Below are 18,414 nucleotides of genomic sequence, written 5' to 3'. Positions count from 1 at the left end.
TCCATGGTTCCAGTTTTGCCATGAAAACGAGCTCTTTGTCAGGGGCCCTCGGTAAGAATGAACCAGGTGAGGAACGGGGCTGCCGGAAGGCTGAGCTGCGGGTTAGTTCCGACTTTCATTAATAGCAGTGGGGCCTGGCTGGACGGCCGCGTGGTTATCACGTTCCCTGCTCAGCCACTTGCTCAGGAGATTCTCCTGAGCCTTGCTGGGCCTCCCTCGCGGGCGGTCCTGAAACCACGAAGAAGGCTGTAGCCAGTAGCGGCTCTACCATTTGGAACAGATGTTCGGGGCCTGGTAATGTGGTGCCTTTAAAACCAGGCACGTGCCCTGCAACCCCCGGCCCTTGGAGGGATAGAGAGCAGCACCCGCGGACTGGGGTAATGGGATGCAGCATAGCGTGTGGGGCTCGATGCGATTCTCCACCCCGCCGGGGGTGGCTTGGGAGTTACACCTACTCCACTGACTGAACCAAGAGGCTGGTGCGGGGGGCTCCCAGCTGCCTCCTCCAGCGGGACCCTGGCCACCCCTTCCACTCTGGCCCAGGGCATCGTGTGCAGTTCTCTGCCCAAGAGGATCGAATGCCCGGAGGTCTTGGCTGCTCTTGACCCGCAGCTGAACTGGCTTTTCCTGTGACTATTTGTCCAGCCGTGCAAGGGTGGGGGAGGTGGGGGGTCTGGATTTGGATCCATTCCCGCTGGATTTTACTTGGCCAGATACTTCATTCAAGCATCTTTCCTCCTCAAAGAAATTCATTGAAGAAACAGTGCATGTCACTAATGAAATCCCTCTTAAACCCAGCAGCTCATGCTGCTCCCACTGTCTCTACCACCCACACAAAGCATCCCTAGAGACTTCCCCACTCCCCCTACTCTTCCCCTCCCCTGCACCACAGCCCTGGCAGCTTCACTGCACAGGATGTTTGATGCCGTCTTCCCCGCTCGGGACGCTGCACAGCAGGGTTAGTGCAAAGGTTTGTGACCACCAAAAGAATGTGGTTTAAAAGATGCCCATCACAAGCTAAGGGGACAGTGGGAGTGACTTGCAGCCCCATAACCTGTGATGAGCTCTGTGTAGTTTGAAAGCTTGTCTCTTTCACCAGCAGAGGGGGGATCTAATAACCTATCTTACCTGACCCGTCTTGTCTCCCTTGTAGCCCCTTAACATTTACAGAGACTGGTGATTTGTCATTTCTAGCCGAGCTGTTGAACGTGAGTCTCTGTGGTATTTCTAATGCGCCAATCAGCACAGGATCCAAGCACCACAGCATTTAACGTGACTTGTTTTGAAATGGAAAGATCATCTGACCCTGGGCAGAAGGCAGGGATGGCGCGGTCTGCTGGGAGACAGTGCCATCTTTCCATCCTGTAGTTGCTGGAGAGACAATCTTTGTTCCGGAGGGGCCTTTGCTACTGCCCATTCCTTCCTGGCTTCAGCCGCCGTCTTCGCCCCATGGAGCTCGCCCAATGCCGGGCCTCAGGGAGCAGGTGAATTCTGCGGGTGCACAGACCTTGTTCCTGAGAATAATGTTTGTGAGGGGGAGAGGGAATTACAGCAGACGTTATGCAAGCAGCCTTGCCTTTAAATAGAACGTTCTTCAGAGTTGTCCACGAGGTACTGGTGCCTCTGAACAGCCCTTGGCTCTGTACTCTGGCTTTTTTAAAAAGTCATGATGATCCCCTCCCCTCCCCTCGCTCTTCTGGGAGTTGCCCGGAAGCCGGTGCCTTGTGTGGGGGAGACGCTTTCTTCACACACGCTCCCTCGTGGCCTGAACACCCTCTTCTTTTGAAATCACTGCAGCCCTTTTAGTCTATATTTAATTGAGTTGTGTAACTGCTGTGATGACGCCACGCCAGGCCCGTTGTCGTTTCTATGCCAACACAGCTGGATTTTGGGGCGGGCTGGAAAGGGGAGAGGGGCTTAGCTCTGACAAAGGCTGAAGAGGTCACAGACCCCCCACTTGTCCAGATGTTTTCGGATGCGCCCACAGTGGAAGTGCTCAGATAAAAATCAGCGACTCCATTGACGTCTCAGGCCTTTGGATCTAGGTGTGTTTAGCCCTGGGGGTGAAGCATGCAGCTTCCCAGTGTTTGCACCTGGGCGATGGACCAAAGGCAGCAGGTGACCCCTGCCTTCACGGTGCATATGCTGCCAGCTGGTGCCTTAGAGTCACTGGCTCTGTATCTCTCCGTTGGTGGGAGCAGGGGGGTTTCTACCCTCCCCTGTGAACACTGAGCCAGGAAATGTACAGCTTATATTTTTGGGGTCCCCCCACTTTCCTTTCTACCATCTTCATAATGATATTGTGCCTTTCAAAATCACTGTCCAAGCATTAATGAGGGTAGGTAACGTAGTAAAGATGGGAAAAATCCAGGCAGAGAGCGAGGGAAGTAACTTATCCGTGATCCCGCAGCCCAGTGAGAGAGAGAGAACCCAGGAGCTCTGGCTTTGAGGCCCTCTGCTGTAACCACTGGGCTACGCTGAGGACTTGCGAGACCAGCCCCTCTGGCAGAGGCAGACGCAGCTGGGCTCCCAGCACATTTTGCGGGTTTGCGATAGTGATCCTGATGCAACATTCCCAGTCACAGGAACAAGCCGTGCAGCTCAGGAGATCAGCTGAAAAGGCCAGGGTTGAAGAAACCTGCTCCTCTTTGCCCCTGCCCCCCTCTTTGTTTCATCCACATGGCTGTAAGCTCTCTGCCGCCGGGACTCTCTTCCTACTCTCCATTTGTGCAGCAGCTAGCGCCCCGGCGCCCGAATCGTTGAATGGCCATGCGCAGCCCCTGCCCCCCAACACAATAACACACTGGTGTAGGTTAGTAAGTACAAGTATTCAGCGACACTGCATACGAAACTATCGGGAAACAGGAACTTTCAACACACGTTAGCATCACTGCGTCAGACGCTCCATTGGATGAACTGGGCTGGTCACAGCCAACGTACCTTTGCCCCAGCAGACGCCCTCCTTTGATGCAAAATAAAGCCGAGGAAATGTGCGTCGGGGCTGGGAAACGCTGGACATTAGAGACTCAGCAGGACGCAAGGTAAATCCTTTTCAAACAGTTGGTGGCTAATTTAAATGTTTGAAAAACTATTGTAAGGGTGTGATTTTCAGTGGCGCCCAAGTGGCTTTGCAGCACATGGCCACTGAGAAGCCATGGGGTGTCTGCGCCCACACAGGGGTGCATGGGAAAAACCCACCCTAAACTCTTTGATTTCAAGGACTTTCAAACAGTGCCCCCTCATCCCGTTTTTCCTCCTGCCTCAACTATCTATAGCTGTGTCTCTCTCCAGACGTTTGTGTGTTCATCACCATGGTACCTTCATCTCTACGCGATAGCTGCCAACTGCCAAGAGAGCAGCTTTATAGCTGATTGCTAATGTATCTGCTTGTATTACTCCTAAGACACTGAAGTAAATTGCTGTTCGTTATTCCCTGGCTGTATTTTGACGAGCCAGGCCCACCTCCGTACAGCGCGAGTCCCTTCCATTGGAGTAACTGATGGGCCCCAATCCTGCAAACGTCTATGCAGGCGCTTAGCTTGACCCATGCAGGGCTTGAGCCAGAGCTGATTAAAACCCGTGACTTCGGCGGGCTTTGGGGCAGACTGCTGGCCAGTCACATTGGCGTCAATGGGCCACCTAGCACGCGTCAGGTGAAGCATGCACCAAAGGGGGGACAGGCTCTGCCCTTGAGACGGTTAAGTCGCTCACTCTGGGTAAGAGATTGTGTGTGTTCAACTGGGATGGTTAAAATCAGAGTCGTTAAGGCTTTGTCTACACTACCAACATATGTCGGTTTAATGGCGTTGCTTCCGCACTCTTGAGCGATGCAGTTAGACACCGCGCTGTGTCGCGGGGAGGGCTGCTCCCGCCTCTCCGGGAGGTGGAGTCCCCACACGGCCCGCAGAAGCTCCCCCGTGGGTGTAAGTAGCGTCCGCACTAAGCGCAGCTGCAGCACGGTAAGTGTAAACCCTCTTGCTTAGCCGGGGCTCCCAGCTTGATGGCTGGGCTGTGATTCAAATAGGCTTTGTGCTCCGTTGGTGGTTCGGCCATTCCAGCTGCTGAGGTGGAGCGGCGGGTGCCTCTGAAGAACGAACACGTGTGGGTCTTTCCCTCGATAACTGAGTGTTTGGTGTGCGGCCTTGGAGCTGCGGAACGGAACCTGTCTTCATGGTGACTCAGCCGCTGCAGCTTTTCCACCCACGAGGTGGGGCCCTTTGGGTGCTGTGTGCGCCTCGGGCTGTTGATCTGAGCAGGGACGGGGCTGTGACTAGTTGGTGCTCGTTCATCACTTGGGCTGGGATAAGCCCCGGAGCTTGTTATTCCTCTGTTATATGGTGGCTGTGGGTTGCTAGCTGCTTAGTGATTCATAGATGTCTAAAGCCAGAAGGGACCACTGTGATCCAGCACAGGCCATGGACCCGCCCCAGTGATTCCTGACTCAAAGCCATAACTCTTGTTTGAACTAGAGCATAGCTTTTAGACAGAGAGAGTGTGTGTGTGTGTGTGTGTGTGTGTGTGTGTGTGTGTGAGAGACAGAGAGAGAGAGTACACACACACACACACACACACACACACACACACACACATTTTATTATTTATGTATGTGTGATTAACGCTTTGCATTAGCAGGATCCTGGCAGCTGCCACCCGCCCACTTGTCTTGTTTGTCATTCCTCTTTCCTCTCTGCTCTGTGTCCGTTCGTCTCTCTTAGTGTGGAAGCTGTCCAGGGCAGGGACCATGTCTCCCTGCGGTTTGTACGGTGCCCTGCACATGGGCAGGACTGAACAACAACAATAATAAATCATAGCTGCTATTTCTGACCTCCGCTTATTTCAACAATGCAGCCGTGGGAATAACCTCCAGAAGCCAGTGTGGCTCCCCTTACACATACCCTTGCTGATCTTTCCCCACATCCCATTGTTCTTTAAGACGGCACTTGGGTGACAGCTATGAAGCATTAGAAATTCAGGAAAGTCTGGAAAATGAAAGGGCCCCAATAACATTAGCTCTTTAATAGTTTATGACCTCAATAAATGAACAATAGCCAAATCCTCTAAACAAGAATTAAAACAGCACCGAGATACAAGACTCTGTGCACTAGAATGTTTATGGTGTTCATATTTCTGTACTTCAGTACAGCTCAGTAAAGCACACAAAAAAGCTTTAAATAGACCAGTTTCCTCTGTTTGTTTCAATGGCTTGTGTATTTCAGACCCTCAGGAGCCCCGGTTCTACACTACTATGTACTCCACTGGATGGCAAGGACTGTCCCAGGCAGGGCTGCCCAGAGGATTCAGGGGGCCCAGGGCAAAGCAATTTTGGGGGCCCCTTCCATAAAAAAAGTTGCAATACTCTAGAATACCAAATTCTCGTGGGGGCCCCCGTGGGGCCCAGGGCCTGGGGCAAATTGCCCCACTTGCGCCCCCTCCCCCCCCCCGGGCCGCCCTAGTCCCAGGGTGGTTACTGTATCTGGGGAAAGCTTTGGCTTCCTTCAGATCAGCAGTTTGGTTTAACCCTTGGGTGCCCGTACGGTGAGGGATCATTCCACTAATGTGACAAATTAACTGAAAAAAGATGGATGGATGCGGTAACTGAGCTGGGTTTCCGTGAAAGTGCCAGAATGAGACTTCTTGACAGTTTGGACAGTGGTGAGAATTTTTGCCTGGCAGGACCCGCCTAGGGCTGTTCCCTGCCGATGCCCTCAGAAAGAGACAAACAAAAAAAATCTAACATCCTTTGCACGTTTTCAAACAAAAAGCCCCAGGGGAGAAAAAAAACGCTGTAAACTCATGAAATCCAGAGACCAAAACAGTTACTGGCCATAAGAACCCCATAAAATACCAGCTTGCCAAAGGGGACAGGATTTTGCTCCCAACCAAAACTTAGCTGCAAGATAAAATGCCCCCTGTGCAGAAAGAAAATCCACAAGAAAAAGCAGTTCACTCCACTGCTTTCGCTCTAGCCCATTAGGACGGTCCTAAAAGGGACAAATCAGATTTCAGAAAATCATGTTAAAATTCTTTTAAAAATAAATGATTCTTAGCAGCATATCCAGGCAGTGCACACAGCAGGCAGCGTATTAGGACCCTAGTGGGGAAGCCATCTGCGTGAGAGATGCAACATGCAAATTTCCTGGTAATCTCATTTAACAAGCTGACACAAGCAGGTACATTTCTGCCTCATACCACATCATTTGGAGGGGCTTAATGAGACTAACCTGAAATCTTATTTTCTTGAGTATCCTCTAATTTAAGTACATGCCAAAGAGGGAAGATTGAGTATGTATTTTAGACTACCTGCTGCTGTCAGAGCGGAGATGGGATTTTAAAGGGAGAGCCTCTAAGAGCCTAAAATCTACAGAGTGAGCGAGCGTGTGTCTGCCTTTCCCATATGGCGACTGGGTGTCATATAATCATGGAAATTAATGACAGAAGAGGCCTGTTCGATCTAGTCCATCCATCTGTAAATGCAGCCTTACTCCCTGTAGTACATGGACAAGTGGCATTTATTGTCCTGTCTTATTTGAAATGTGCCAATCAATGGGAACACAGAATTACCTGACCAAACCAGTGACCCATCTAGCCCAGTATCCTGTCTCTACCAGTGGCCAGCATCAGCTGCTTGAGAGAAAGATACAAAGAACTGAGGAGTGGGTAGTTGTGGAATTACCTGTTTCATTCGAGCCCCCATCAGTTAGTGACTGGTTCATGCTCTAAGACAGAGGGTTTATATCCCTATTTCTTTTAATCAGATCCATTGTGTATGTTCTCATTACCCATATAAATGTCTCATTCCTTTTGGAAATCTGGCTGAGCTCTTGGCTTGATGGTACCTTGTGGCAGTGAGTTCCACTGGTGAGTTGTGTCCATGTGTTTCCTTTTCTAGCTTTGAAATGTGTTGCCTTTCATTGAATGTCCCGGCCCTCCTCAGTGGGAACAATTCCACAGCTGGCTACATCTCACTGCCTGGAAGTTTTACCAGCTGTTCAAATGCGGCCTCAGACCTGGTTCTTTCAGTCTCCTTTCCCCCAGCAGGTCCTCCCCTCAACAACGAGACCCCACCCAACCTCACTGCTTGGCTGTAACTTTGCATCTAGGGTACAGGTTCTCTCTGTTACTTGGTTGTGCTTGTTCAAGCTGTTGAATAGCTCTTTTGTCAGTGAATGTGTTGCAATGAGCGAGCGCATGACCCACCTAGGAGCGCTAGCATGTCACCATAGTGTAATTATTAAAAAGAAGCCCTAATGGAACTTTTAAAGTAGCTCTCTCGCACACTCACACACACACCTGCAGTCACACTGGGCGGATTACATAACATGGTGTTGCTACAGTAACTGCGCTCCACCCCAGCGGCAGCTGGAGGCGGATGTTAATGTGCTGTGAGCGGATACGTTCTCTCTTGGATAGAAAACCCCCTCAGACAGAAAGGGAACTGGGGGTCCCATGAGAGGAGTGGGGAGCCCAGATTCATATTAGGAATTCTGCAGGAAGCTGAATATGAAAGGCAGAGCTCCAAAGGGGTAATGTAGACTAGAGTAGGACTCCCCTGTGAGATGCTTCTAACCACAACTATTTCAGAGCTGTTGGTATAACTTCACTAATGTTGGGCTTGTTATAGAATCACAGAAACGTGGGGCTGGAAGGGGTCTCGCAAAGTCCAGCCCCCTGCGCTGAAGCAGGACCGAAGTAAACCTAGCCCATCCCTGACTGGGGTTCGTCCAAGCTGCTCTTAACCGATGGGAATTCCACAATCTCCCTTGGAGGCCTATTCTACCCTGAGTGAGAAAGTTTTTCCTAATATTCAAACTAAATCTGCCTTGCTGCAGATTAAGCCCCATTACTTCTTGTCCTCCCTTCAGTGGACATGGAGAACAATAGATCATAATCCTCTTTATCACAGCCCTTCACAGATCTAAGGCTTATCAGGTCCCCCCTCAGTCCTCTTTTCGCAAGACAAAACAAGGCCATTTTTTTAACCTTTCCTCATAGACCAGCTTTTCTAAACCTTGGATCATTTTTGTTGCTCTCTGCATTCTCTCCAGATTACCCACATCTTTCCTAAAGTGTGACACCCAAAGTTGGACCCAGTCCTCCAGCTGAGGCCTCACCAGTGCCAAGTAACGCAGGACAGTTATCTCTTATGTCATACAAACACCACTCCCGTTAACACCCCCAGAATATTAGCCTTTTTCACAGCTGCATCATATTACTGTCTCGTATTCAATTTGTGATCCACTATAACTCCCAGATCCTTTTCACAGTAGTCTCACCTAGCCAGTTATTTCCCATTTTGTAGTTGTGCATTTGATTTTTCCTTCCTAAGTGAAGTACTTTGCACTTGTCTATATTGAATTTCAACTTGTTATTTTCAGACTAATTGTCCAATTTCTCAAGGTCATTTTGAATTCTAATCCTGTCCTCCTTGTGCTTGCAACCCCTCCCAGCTTGGTGTCATCTGCAAATGTTATAAATATACTCGCCACTTCATTATCCAAGTCACTGATGAAGATATTGACTAGTCCCAGATTTAGGACTGACTCCTGCAGGACCCCCTAGATATTCTCTCCCAGTTTGACAGCAAACCATTGATAACTACTCTTTGAATATAGTCTTTCAACCAGTTGTGCACCCATCTTACAGTAATTTCAACTAGATGACATTTTCCTAGTTTGCTTATAAGAATGTCATGTGGGACTGTGTCAAAAGCCATATCACATCTACTGCTTCCCCCCATCCACTAAGCCAGTAACCCTGTCAAAGAAGGAAGTGAGGTTGCTTTGCCATGGCTTTTTCTTGACAAATCCATGCTGGCTATTCCTTAATCCTTTATCCTCTAGGTGCTTCCAACTGATTGTTTAATAATTGGTTCCAGTATCTTTCCAGGAATAATATAGAGAATTTTGACATGAGGTTCCATCTGATCTATCTTCTTGGGGTCAGTCCAGGATTGTTCCTTACTCTGTGTTCTCCATTGCTTTCTTCTCTCTAGTTTTGAATGTCTCATAGGACAGGACTCCCACCAGATCCCCTGGGAGAGTATTCCAGGAGGTTTCTCACCCTTGTTTTCTAGCTTGTTTCCCCTGCCCATGGAAAGCGAGGCTGCATCTCTGCAACAGACACAAGCGAACCATTGACATTTCTCAGAAATCTGGTTTGCAAACAGCAGGTTGAAGGTGCCCAAGGAAAATAATGTAAAATGGATGAAACTGTAACCCCACAGTGACCTCAGTACATTCCTGCCATTGCCTGATGCTTGCACAGGGAAGCACGGAAACAAATGGACAGTTAAGAAAACCAACCCAAAGGAAGTGGATGGCACGGGGCCTGCTATGGCCACACACCCTGAAAGTGTTCAGCAGGCCTGCTGCTGGGAAGGAGGGTTCTACTCTGGGATTAGCTCAACTCCTTAGGGCAGATACGATTGGGTAAATCCTCCTCTTCAAATGAAAAGGAGAAGATTCACTGGATGCTTCCAGCTGGGGATCAGGGGAGCCCCTCTCCGTGCTCAGCCTTCCTGGGATAAGGCATACAAAGAAGCAGCAGAAATGTGGTGATAGGAAAGAGAGCAGCTCTGATACAAGACTAGCGCTAGATGTGAGACATTCTCCGAGGGGCCTCCCAAAAGGCCTCTTTTATTACAAGAAATTACAAATCCTTTTATCTTCCTTGCCACAGGAACAGCTTGTTTGAATTGCTGGGCTGTCACACTGGAATTAAATGCAAGAACCCCCCCCCCCCATGACGTAGCAAAGAACCACTTACATAATGCAACTAAAAATAATGTGATAAAGATGCACACAAAGGCTCTCTTCCCATCCCTCTCATCTGAAAGCCTTGCCCTGGTGTCCTCAGCATTGAGGGTCAAGTCCAGTAGCCCTTAAGTGAGCAGCACCCACACTTCCAACTCTGAACCCTCCCAATCTGACTGGTCAACAGGCAGAATACCTGCTGCTTCCTGCCTTACTGGGGCTCTCCTGAAAAGATCGAACATAGCATTCCAGGCCCCCATCCCTGGACGTGAGCCAGACCCGCATGCCACGGTCCCCTCCTCTTTGAAAGCTCACCTCTTACAAAGGGCAAATAAATCCCAGTCCTCCCAGCTGGGACTAGTTAACAAGCCAGACAAAACAAAAAGCTCCATCCCACATCCTTCCTTTGTCCATTGTCTTCCCTGCCCCCCAGAGTGTACAACCTACACGGGGCAGGTACAAACGAAGGCCAGGAACCAGAGTCAAAGAAAGGCAGCGACACTGGACAGTCAGCTGGGCATCTTGTGGGCTCCCTTGTGTTTGCTGGATGAAGGCCAATAGTGGAAGGAAGGAGAAGTGAAAGAGAAGAATGTGGTTCTAGGGTAGGAGAACAACTGGTTTGTGCTTTCCCCTTCCTCTTGTTCTCAGAGCTCAGGGAGGAGAGAGGCAGAAGATGACAAAGAAAGATGGAGAGGGAGATCCCACCAGACCCAGATCCTCCTCTAAGTCAGACATGAAGAGCCACCTGCCCGCCTACCTTGATCCCAAGGAGAGTGGGAGGAAATGGAATCATGTGGCCTCGGGCAAGCAAACTAAAAACACTTGAAAGTAAGAGCAGGCTGGGGGTGAACAGAATGCTCTGGGACCAGAGCCCCCTGCAGCACCCCAGGCCATAAAAGGAAGGGGTTGGAGGGGCATGGAGATGTATATCCAACTTGTTAACTACTGACCCCATGGCCACAGGTTTGCCCTATCCACAGCCAGACCCTGATGTGCCTCTACCGCCTCTCCCCACATGTGTGTTCCTCCCTCATAAAAAATTGTGCCTTTTTCTCCCACTCCGATAGGAGGCAAGAGATGTCTACCAGCCTGGCTGCAATTCAACTGCCAGCTCTTGTGGTTGTGTACCTCTGGCTAACAATGCTATTGCACCCGCCCTCCATGGTCTGGGAGCCTGATTGGCCATCGGTTGCATTATTATGGCTGGGAAGAAAACATCTGAAACACGAAACAAATGTAACTGAAGCAGAGACATTTGCCTGAGTTTGCAGAGAGCCTGATACAGTAGCTTTGAGGGGTGAGCTGCCCCATTTACTTCAATGGGTGCTGATTCAGAAGTCACCATTGTTAACTATTTCATTGTTCTTTACAGCATGGGAAAAAGGACAGGAAGAGTCATGCTGCAGAGATCAGCACCTGCCTTTCCCTCAAGGGGGTGGGAGTGGAGGGGAGGAGGGAGGGCGAGTACAACATCGGGGTACAGTGGGACATGGTTGGTTTCATTCTGAAGGGGGATCAGGTTTCAGACATTTGGGAAAGGCAGCGCAGGGAGCCAGTCAACCCTCCAGTATCTCCCCAGAGTCTCTCACGCCTGTGAGGAAGCCCTGAAAGCCCTCGGCTGAGAAAGATGCTGATTGCGACAGAAAGGGAGACAGACGGATATTGGGGCCAGCGTGGCCTTGAAGGGGTGGGACATGAGAGGGAACTCTGAGGGGCATCTGGGCCTCTCCATTTGAAGGGAACAAATGAGACACCAGATCCTTCTGCTTGGGGGCACGGTGGGAAACGGCAGCGGCTTGGCAGGGGTGTGGGAGAACTGGCTCAATACGGCACCAAGTTCTCATCCAGCTCCCCCTCTTCCCCAGCAGCCCCAGGACATGCCCCCCATGGTGGAAACCTGCTCTGGACATGCACTTCCACCGTAGGGAGGCAAAGCTCCCACCCAGTCCCTTTCTAACCACTAATTCCCTCCTCTCCCCCTGATTCTCCTCATTAACCGTCAGTGCATCCCTCTGCCCAGCAACCTTTATCCTGCCATCCATCTTGCAACACAAACTCTCCTGTCCATCCGGCTATTGCTCTAAAACCCCCTCCATCAATCCCTTTCTGACCTTCTCACCTTGATACACGAGCAAAAGAAATGCTGCGAGTTCCTTTTTGTTCGCCCATGGGGGGCTGGGCTGGGCGGGTGGGACGTGTGCGTGGTCTGAGTGTGATGGGGGGCAGGCCTGGGTGGGATGCTATGGGGATGAGGGACAGGAAGTTGCTATGGGTGTTGGGTGTTATGGGTGTGGGGGGATGCTATGGGGATGGGAGAATGGAGATTGTTATGGGGATCCAGAGGGCGGGTAGGGGATGCGGGCGCGGGGGGCGGGAGGGCTGTGGGGTGGTTGGGGGGCGGGAGCGGGGGTGGTGGTTGGAGGACGGGGGGACTGTGGGGTGGTTGGGGGCGGGGGTGGCTGTGCGGTGGTTGGGGGGCGCGGGAGGGTGCGGGGGGGGCTGTGGGGTGGTTGGGGGGGTGCGGGCGCGGGGGGGTGGCTGTGGGGTGGTTGGGGGCGGGGGTGGCTGTGCGGTGGTTGGGGGGCGAGGGGAGGTGCGGGGGGGGCTGTGGGGTGGTTGGGGGGGTGCGGGCGCGGGGGGTGGCTGTGGGGTGGTTGGGGGCGGGGGGGGCTGTGGCGTGGTTGGGGGGGGTGCGGGCGCGGGGGGGTGGCTGTGGGGTGGTTGGGGGCGGGGGGGGCTGTGGCGTGGTTGGGGGCGGGGGGGCGCGGGGGGGTGGCTGTGGGGTGGTGGGGGGGTGCGGGCGCGGGGGGGGGCTGTGCGGTGGTTGGGGGCGAGGGGGGTGCGGGCGCGGGGGGGGGCTATGGGGTGGTTGGGGGGCGAGGGAGGGTGCGGACGCGGGGGGGTGGCTGTGGGGTGGTTGGGGGCGGGGGGGGCTGTGGCGTGGTTGGGGGCGGGGGGGCGCGGGGGGGTGGCTGTGGGGTGGTTGGGGGGTGCGGGCGCGGGGGGGGCTATGGGGTGGTTGGGGGGGTGCGGGCGCGGGGGGGTGGCTGTGGGGTGGTTGGGGGGCGCGGGGGGTACCTGTCGGCTTGGACCCGTTCGCGGCCGTTCCTCCCGCCCGGAGCCGGGGGCGGGGCCGTGGGCGGAGCTGGAGTTGGGGGCGGGGGCGGAGCCGGAGTTGGGGGGCGGGGCCGGAGCTGGGGGCGGGGCCGGAGCTGGGGGCGGGGGCGGGCGCTGGGAGCCGGGCGCGCGGCGGCGATATAAGCTCCGCGGCTGCGGCGCCTCGCGCACTCCGCCCGGCTGCCGGCCCCGCTGCCCCGTCTCGCTCCCGCTCGCCGGCATGGCGCGCTCCGAGGAGGTGCATCGCCTCACCGAGACCGTCTACAAGGTGAGCCGCCCCGGGGTCTCGGCCCCGGGATGCTGCGCGCGGAGCCGGCTCGCCTGGCGCTGGGCACGGCGAGCCCCGCCACTTCCCTGCGGCTTCGCCCGGGGGGGCTCAGGGCGAGCCTGGCGCGGGGACGGCAGAGGCGGCTGCAGCCGGGGCAGCGGCAGTTCGCGGGCTCGCGCTGCGGGGCTCGGCTGGAACGTTTCCCTTTTGAACGTCTCGGCAGCGCTGGGCAAACAACGGGAGCCGGCGCGTGTCCCTCTCGGGCTTGTTGCTGGTTAGGGGCTGGGCTGAAAGGTTCCTTTGCTGCTGTCTTTCCCCAGCGCCGTTCTGCAGCCTTCAGTGTCTTTACTTTGAGTTAATTGCAAGGTTTCTTTTGCTCTCCCTCCTTTTTTTTTTTGGCAGTTTCTAAATATGGGGAAATGGGATTTTGTTCTGAGGGGTGGAAAAAAGATGTCATCTTATGTAAGCGCAGACCTGGCAGTGGAGTTGTGTAGGAGTAATCTACAGTCTGAACTCCCTTGCTGCACTTGGCTTTCATTAGCAGTGACATGCTGGAGTCAATGCCTGATTTTTCGTGCTGGTCTTAAAATGTGGTCATGGATGATCACTCCTAGCTGTAGTTAATAGCGAAACAGTCTGCTACAGGGGAACTGGGGAGAACCCAATGGTTCCTACAGACACTAGTAACAGGCTCTCCCTTGAACTTCTCCTCCCACCACCAGATTACATTTTACCAGGCAAAAATGTTCATATCAAAATGGTTCATATTAGTGGTTCCAAAAATAGAGCTTTAAAATAAAGTCTAATTTCAAACCTAGCTGTCCCTTTCAGGATGGACGGTTTTTAAGGGTTTCCTTGGCTTTTGAGCCAGCTCTGGGTATTGCGTTGGGTGTTGAGATCGGAGACGATGGCATTTTTAAAGCAATCTTAGCTTATGGTTGCCTAAGTAAAATCTCAAAGCCGTCTGAGAGCAACAGATTTAATTGTCTGAAACAATCATGGGTCGTCTTGCATTGTACTATACTGTGAAACCCACTTAAACTATGGGTTTCAGAGTAGCAGCCGTGTTAGTCTGTATTCGCAAAAAGAACAGGCGTACTTGTGGCACCTTAGAGACTAACAAATTTATTAGAGCATAAGCTTTGTTGGACTACAGCCCACTTCTTCGGATGCATAAACTATTTCACTGCTGCATGAGATAACCCCGCCAGTTCTACATGTTCTGTATGGTCTTCCAGGACCGAAGACGTCCGTGTACAGTGAGAGCCATTTGTTTTTAATGACCATTCATAAGCTATGAATACTGTGCAGAAGAGACAGACCTACTTATTCAGAAATCTCCTTTTGACTTGTGTATGATTATGCTAGATGAATATGGGGTTAAAGACTAGACCTGTTAAAGGAAGAGAGATCTCCTAGGTAGGAGTGGTGCAGCAGATCTGTTCCATGAGGGAAGTGTTATTAAAAAGCATGTCCTTAGCTCTGTCTGTAACTTCGTTATATCTGAGGTCAGTGAGTCTAGTGACTTTTCTTTTTACCCTTCATTTTGGTTGTGGAACTCTGTTCTTGCACGGTGTGAATTAGGGTAAATGAAGTGGTTCTGCTCTGCTGGAGCCTGTGACAACTCTGAGATGATCCCTCTAACCTAGGATGTTATGCAGGCTGTCGTGCATTAAACTGGAGCAGTTACACTATTGTCTGTTTTATAAATGGCTGGAGCACTGAGCTATTTGTAAGCATAAAGCAAGTGAAATTGTGGTAGGAAAACTTAGGCCCAAAGCATTCAACGCAGCACAGTTTGAAAAGGATGGTTTTCTTTGTGATCTCCTTAGGGCATAATCCTCATATGACCAGTCACAATTCCATTTTAGTAAAGATGATGAACTAAAGTCCTATTTTCTGTTCTGTGTTGTCATGCCCAATCTGATAAGGAGGTTTCTCATGTCTGTGAAAGTTTAATTAGATTATGATTTGACAACATTTAACTCGGCTAGCATTGCAAGTGTCCATGGGCTGCATTCCATCATGGAAAATTGTCTGACCTAATGGAAGCAACCTAGCAACGCAGGTTATTATATTATTTGGCCGTGGATATTCCAGATGCACGGATGTTAACTTGGTTAACTTTCCCTTGCAGTCTGAACGCTCCCTTGTTCTATCCGATGGAGTATTGTGCTAATCGGCAAGGCTTGGTGTCTAAGAATTATGTATGTGCTTAAGATGAACAAACATAGTGATAATAGCTGTTGAATAAGTAAACTGGACTTACCAGTCTTCAGAATCGAGTGATTTGTATGGGTCAGTCTCCAAGGTCAATTGCTTCTGTGCGGTTTCTGCTGATGGCTCAGCCGTAGTGAAGGTGTTGTCTTTGAAGAGCTGTTAATAGCCTGTTTGCAGTGTGGGTACGGATTTCTTTGGGAGCCCGGACACAGTCCTGCTGTGAACTTGCTGCGTGGCTTGTTTGTTGTGGCCATGTGATACCCTGGCGCTGTTTACCTTGGCAGTTGCAAACTGAACTTGATTTTTAAGCTTTGTGTTTGCTTTGGCCAAAAGAGACTTTGAAGGGGTTCTAGTCTGAAAACAGCAGAGTAAAGTTTATGCTATTTATTTCTCCAGGGAAGAAAGCACAAATGTTAGCTTGGCCTCTGGAGTGGGATTGCACTGGTATCTGGCAGTTCACCTTTGTGGGCTGTAACTGGCTTCATCCGTTTCAGTACTGTCTACACTCAGCCAAACCTGAGTTTTTAACCCTTTTGCTTGCAAAGAAAACCTTCTGAATGTGTACCACTACAGTGCTGCTTTACTCAGTTTGCAGACTGAAAGGCAGCAATCATAATGACAAATAATAATTAATAACTTTCGGAGCCTGACCTAGGGTACAAATCCTGGCACCTGGTTAAAATGCAGCTGTCCTGGTTAAAACCTATTTCGTCTTGCAGTGTGAACAGAACACACATTAAAAAAATGTGAACTGACCCTATTCATCTCAACATCACATTGACTCGAAGCCTGAAGACAACAATTTAAACCACAGCAATGTTGTTAACTGTTCCACCGTTGATCATTTTTGTAGAACATTCTACCAGCTGGAGGATAGAGAAGGATAACTTGGCATTATGGGTGAATTTTGAGTAAGGTATTGTCACTTTTTTCTTTCCCTAATGTGGCCCCTAATGGCTTCCAAGGCACGACTCCATGCCTGATCCAGGTATTTTAATTCCAAATGAAGCTAAGGCACTGAAGTTGTACGCTTCTGGGAGGAGGAATAGCTCAGTGGTTTGAGCATTGGCCTGCTAAACCCAGGGTTGTGAGTGCAATCCTTGAGGGGGCCACCTAGGGATTTGGGGCAAAAATCTGTCTGGGGATTGGTCCTGCTTTGAGCAGAGGGTTGGACTAGATGACCTCCTGAGGTCCCTTCCAACCCCAATATTCTGTGATTAAAGGAAGCCAAAGCACTGAACTCTTGTAGGCTATGTTAACATTTCTGTCCTTGTGAACAGTGCTTCTTTGTCAGTAGAAAGAAAAGAATCCTCTTGCCGTGTGAAGATGTCCAACAGGAGTTATTGCCTGGGACCCTTACAGAAACTAGATGTTTGCTAATCCCCATGAGCAAACTTCAAAAGAAATTTATCCAGGAAACAAGATTCGGGATCCCATCAAACTCCCTTAAAGTCAATGGGAGTTGGTTTCAAACAGTGAATGCTTAGTGCAAGTGTCTCAGGGCGTCGATTGGGGGCAAGGAGGGAAAGCCTGTATTGGTTTGTTAGCGATGCAGTTTTCCTGCTGCGTATTTATTGATACGATTTTGGGTATTAGTAGCTACTATCTGCTGACACCGTCACATGAACTAATGTGTCCCAGGAGACTTAACAAAGTTTCCTTACAAACCCTACTATAGGGAAGCCAGTTCCCACTGCAACTGGGTACAGAGTGCAAGGCTTCCCACAGCTTGTCAGGTTAAGTCCATATTCATGAGTTCTTGGAGAACAATAAATGTCTTCGTTTTAAAGAGACAAGGAGTGGTGAGGTAATATCTTTTAATGGACTAACTTTTGTTGGTGAGAGAGACAAACTTTCGAGCTACACAGAGCTCTTTTTCCAGTCTTAATTTTAAACAGACCCATGGTTTGTTGCTCTTGCTGATAGTCTGGTAGTCTTTGCTGGTGGCCCAGGGATGGCACTTTCCTAAAATGGATCTAAGCTCTGGATTCACCCAGGTCAAACACTCGCATTTTAATTTTGAGTTATCTTTTGTCCAAGCATTACTCCGCTTTGAATCCCAAACTTCTGCTCCGGTGGGCTTTCTGTAACAGCCTGTGCCTTGCTTTGGGAGTCAGGACCCAATCCTGAGTAAATGGCGGGGGGGGAGCATGGAACTCTTTGCCACTTCCATGCAGTCACTGAATTGCAGACCACAGTATGGGGGCACCCGCTTTCTGCTCAGGTGGGTGGAAGGGAAAGCAACTCAGCACCATTGACTGGGAACCTCCTCACTGCCAGCTATGCTGTGTGGCTGGAGCTCCTGTTGCAGGTGGCACCTTGATGTCCTCCATTACGATGTCTTGAGCAGACAGCTGGCTTTTGGCGACTCTTTTATATAGCGAAGAAGCCTCGGTCCTTGGCCCCCGTGCTGAGGCTTTCCTGAGGCACGCTGGTTAGGAAGGCCCTTCGTAATTATTTTCCAGAACCGGTGCTCGCCCTCAGAATGATTGCACTTAATGAGATGGTGGAAGAGCTGTCAGCCTCCCCCTCACTGATGCTGCCACTACAATCAGCTGCCTACACATGTGGAGTAATTACAGAGAGGGATGGAGGAAGCTGGCACCTTCCGCCAACGTAATCCCACTTTCCGCAGGCGCTGATTCATCCGTGTGGACCTTATTGTATCAGCACAGCTGCTGCGATGGTTCTGAGACTGAGAGGAGCTTTGCTGCTAGCCCAGGCGGCGTGTGAAACTTGTCACATGCCTGGTGACCGACTTGTTCAGCAAGGGGAAAGGTGTATTGCCTCTGCAAACAAATAGTTAAACCGACATGCAGAGCGTGTGTATTTGGCAAAAGTATGAAAGAGCTGGTGACTTCCCCAGAAGAGTAGGCTGTTCTCCGTGATGATGGATTACATTACTGGGAGCTTCAGGCCAGCTTCCATTTCATGTTACAAACATCTCTTCAAATGGAAGAGTGGTTTTGCCAGGATTTCTGGACTACTGCACTGAGGAAAGGTTCCTAAAAAAAAGTTTTGAGCAAACAAAGGCAGAATTCCTTAGTCAGTTGCTAC

General features: G+C 50.9%; 1 protein-coding gene across 6 annotated transcripts in view; it reads left to right on the top strand.

The window, feature by feature from the left end:
- The first annotated feature begins 12,976 nt into the window (after positions 1-12,976).
- Positions 12,977-18,414, top strand: part of BAIAP2 (BAR/IMD domain containing adaptor protein 2) — an 83,557-nt gene continuing 78,119 nt past the window's right edge. For all 6 annotated transcript variants that reach the window (XR_010591936.1, XM_065563762.1, XM_065563765.1 and 3 more), the window contains exon 1: positions 12,977-13,137. Coding sequence is in view for 5 of the 6 variants with exons in the window: in XM_065563762.1 (XP_065419834.1) it covers positions 13,090-13,137 (48 nt within the window). In the remaining variant the exon portion in view is untranslated. The remainder of the gene's footprint in view (positions 13,138-18,414) is intronic.

The sequence above is a fragment of the Chrysemys picta genome, chromosome 12, assembly GCF_011386835.1.
Source record: "Chrysemys picta bellii isolate R12L10 chromosome 12, ASM1138683v2, whole genome shotgun sequence".
In the NCBI taxonomy this organism is placed as follows: Eukaryota; Metazoa; Chordata; order Testudines; family Emydidae; genus Chrysemys; species Chrysemys picta.
Note: the sequence above shows the minus strand (reverse complement) of the source record. Positions and strands in the feature narration are given on the sequence as shown.